Source organism: Solea senegalensis, linkage group LG14 (genome assembly GCF_019176455.1).
Source record: "Solea senegalensis isolate Sse05_10M linkage group LG14, IFAPA_SoseM_1, whole genome shotgun sequence".
Lineage (NCBI taxonomy): Eukaryota > Metazoa > Chordata > Actinopteri > Pleuronectiformes > Soleidae > Solea > Solea senegalensis.
Window position 1 is genome coordinate 20,191,606 of NC_058034.1, and position 3,967 is coordinate 20,195,572.

At 38.3% G+C, this 3,967-nt stretch overlaps 1 protein-coding gene across 1 annotated transcript; it reads left to right on the forward strand.

Moving 5' to 3' along the window:
* The first annotated feature begins 401 nt into the window (after positions 1-401).
* On the forward strand, positions 402-2,522 carry LOC122781320 (phospholipase A2 inhibitor and Ly6/PLAUR domain-containing protein-like). The gene is made up of 5 exons (XM_044044969.1): positions 402-450; positions 688-789; positions 973-1,140; positions 1,993-2,109; positions 2,217-2,522. The coding sequence occupies exons 1-5, from the start codon at positions 402-404 to the stop codon at positions 2,486-2,488; spliced, it is 708 nt and encodes a 235-aa protein (XP_043900904.1). The 3' UTR covers positions 2,489-2,522.
* The last annotated feature ends 1,445 nt before the right edge of the window (positions 2,523-3,967 follow it).

Below are 3,967 nucleotides of genomic sequence, written 5' to 3' on the forward strand. Positions count from 1 at the left end.
GTGTTGGGATCCTAAAGGTGATACAAACCCAAGTGAATTGCAGAAGTCAATTGGGAGTGAATGCCACTTTAATCTGTTTTGAAAGCAAAAGAGAGAAAAGTCTCATTTAAACATACAAAAAAATCAAGCCGGTCTAATTTTGTGGAAGTTAGGCATTTAAATCCTTACACTTTCTGTTGTGGAGTACGGTGCTACACAAGTAGACAAAGAGGGTGTGTCAAGGTGTGATGATACTTTGTTTTCCCAAGGACTGATGCTCTAAATGATCATGCTTTAAAAATGAGATCACGCCCACTCCTCGACATTCTCAGACATCCACCAGACCAAACACCTGTACAGTATATAAAGAGGTTTACTGCTTATCACGAGCACTGGTCCACAATACTTACCTGTAGGTCATGATGAAGCTGCTCCTTTCTCTAACTCTCATCTGGGCTCTCTCCAATACAGGTAACTATTCTTATTGATACAAAATTCGTCCAGCATCCGGTTTTAATCTAATTCATATTAAACAGGACTGATTTAAACTTTTAAACCAACAAAAATAGTATAATTGCTGTAATTAAAAAGGGCAAATGCATACATTTCAGCACAGCAGAACAAGAAACACTCTTTTCTTAAATGATGATCTATTGACATTTTAGATCTAATTTCATTGTTGACAACTTTTTGATCTCTGCATTTCAGCTGGAGCACTTGACTGTGAAACATGCAGTGATCAGACGTGTTCGAGCGCCATGGTACAAACATGTCCCTCAGGGACGATGTGTGTGACAGCTGCCATACAAGGTACTCTTTTCCTCATGTTACCTCCTACTTTTCAGTGAAATACGTTTACGTTGTAGGTGCTTTAAATAAATGGATTAATTCATTCATAAATTCGCCTCTAAAATAAAATCTTCCTCGGTTTGAAAAGTTTTTTCACGGCATTTTACGTAATTGACATTAACAGCCTGCCCTTTTACATTGTAGCTATTGGAACTGGTGGTCAATACTCACAAATCGTCAAGGCGTGTGCACCTCCCTCTATATGTCCAGCGACGGGCAACCAGACCTTTTCAGTCAACTTGGGTATGACAGCTGCACTTGTATCTGCTTCATGCTGTAACAAGGATAACTGCAACTCAGCCAAGCTACCTTGTAAGTACAGATCGATGATTATCTCATTCAACAAAGATAGATAAGAGAAGACTGTCAGACATGGTGTAGTTTCATTTTATAATGCTTACTTGTTTGTCTCTTCTTATATGAACATACAATGTTGGGGAGTAATGCTAATAATACAGTTACAATTTAAATGGATGCCAATGGTAAATGGTTTGTATTTTTATAATGCTTTTCTAGTCTTGATGACCACTCAAAGCTGCTTTACTCTACAGTTTTGCCATTCACTCACACTTTGATACAGCGCATCCATGTGCAGCGCATTCTTTTTTTATCAGTCATACCCATTCATACATGGTCCTAAACTCAATTGATAACACAAATGTGTACTTTAAGGAAAACTCTGCATTGTTCACAAAAGAAAGGTGTTCTCTGCTTTTGTCATACAGGTGATATAGTGAGAACATTATTGCCTTATGACACTGAATGGTGCAGTGTTCATGGCATTAAAAAACAAGTTATGTAGTAAAACATACAGCCAAAAGATGGCTGTATGTTGATGGAGCTTTAAGTTTAATGCACTATTAAAAGCTGTGATGTGTAACTTTTAAACCATTGCTAATAAAGTCTGTCAGCTCGACACAACCCTCTCTATGAATTTCTATCTCTCTTTGGAGATTTAATTTTATTTTAAGACAGATGGAGGCAACAGGTTAGAGTATGGCTAAAAACTCCAAGAAGTGCCTATGAAAGGCAATGTTAATGCCTCTGTGACTGCAATGACACTCTGGCCTGCACACCACAAATGTATAGAGTAGGTTTAGACGGGCAAAGACAGATCAGGAGGGACGTGTTATAATTCTGTGATGTTATGGTGATTTGTTTCAGACCCTGTTCTACCAGACGCTAACAGCCTACAGTGCTACACTTGTCAGCCCATGACCTTTAATTGTTCCATCCCAACACAGTGTACGGGCACCCAGGATCGTTGCATCGCAGTAACTGGTGAGTCTTCATCTGTAATACTGTATTTTGCAGGTGAACAGGGCAATTTTATAACTCTTTTATTTACATTTGTATCTATGATATAACTGTGATTTGTCTTTCTTCAGTGTCAATTGGGTCAACCACATATCCTGCTTATGGCTGTGCATCTGCAAACCTGCAGGTAGCTGCTGATGCCCTGGAAAGCCTATCTACTCTCATGGAGTTGAATGTAAATATTACAATTCAACCAACTTTTTGTAACACCACTTTATGTAATAAGCTTCCTGCCCTGAACACGACAACTGTTCCCCCGACAACGACTACCGATGATGCCTGTTGTATCAGACAGGGAATGATTAATCTTCTAATCGGACTCCTTATCTTTACTTTTTATTAGAACAAAGAAAAACAATGGACAAGGAACCCTTTGATATAACAAAGAATATCTGTATGGAAAGCATCTTTAGTTAGTAGTGAAAAGGGCTCCAAAAGACATATTTAGGGAAATTAAGGGGGGTTGGAGTCAATGCAAAAAATATTATTCAAAATATTTTACAGCTATAGTTTACTTGGTATTGGGATCTTATTTATATGACTTACATACTTAAAGTGCACCCATTTAAATTTTTGTATTCACTCTTTTAAATGACGGTAATTTGTCAGCGGTTTTGTCACCACAGAGGAGAGAGTGGGAAGAACACCTGAGTATAGACCTTTTCATTGTATACAAACATTCCAAGCCTAGTGAGAATGTGTGCGCAGTTTAATTGGGGTCAGAAAACGAAGCAAAGAGCATGTATGTCCACGGTCCTCCACTGAATAATTCTGAATATATTCTTTCATTGCCGATTAAGGGCCGCGAACAATATCTTAATATTGTTTAGGTATTAGTACCTGCTCGGGCGAGGTTTTAAAAGTGTGCTGAGTAGGTATTATGCAAAGATTGGTCACTGACTGGCCAGAGTGCAGTCACAGGAAGAGACGTCCCACACACAAATCAAGCCGAACAGCGCCGAACTGTAGAAAAGTTAAAACTACTTAACAATCCTAAAAACGTGGGTTAATCTCCAACAACTACCAGGAGTCTGGTGTAAAGTCACTAGTCACTCACGCGCGCGTGTGTGTGACGTATAAAACAAGTCACCGCCCATACACGCGAGAAATTATATGCACATACAAGTCTTACAAAGAATGTTTACTTTTCAGCACGCTAGCCGGCCGGCAGCTAACTACAAGCTAGCTACGTTCAAGACCACAACATGACTTTAGGCAGCATAGGTTTCATACGCGCATTGACACACACATTTGTGTGAAATCCAGGCTTTTCAGCGTAATCTAACAGAAAGAGCCGGTAAATGATAACTTACCAGAAATGAAGTGAGCACTACAAATATGAGCCTCTTTGACTGCAGTAACATCACCACAGTCTTCTCTTTTTAATGCTTGGAGCCACAGACGACATCTATTTTTTTTGAAAAGGATGAGATCCTGTAGGGATTCTGAAGAACTTGACACCATTGCTGGTTCTATTTTCACAGCCAACTACGGTTAAAGTAGGCATTTTATGTGTTAGATTGCTGTACAAGATAATGGTAGGCTACTAGTGTGTTTTCTGACCCCAAACTGGGAACGCACATTTCTGTGACATAGCTCTCAAAAAAATGTTGTTGTAAATATGTTTGATACTGTTCCAATTTCAAATTTAACATGGAAATGATGTTGTTCATTTACAACTGAAGTGGGTTTTTCTTTAAATAAATAAACAAACCTTTTTCTTTGTCTTCATTTTAAATTGTTATAACAATATTTTAACATGCAGTAAATTGTAAATATCTGCCAAATATTTGAAGTTATTCTGGAAAAATGGTCAAAAACA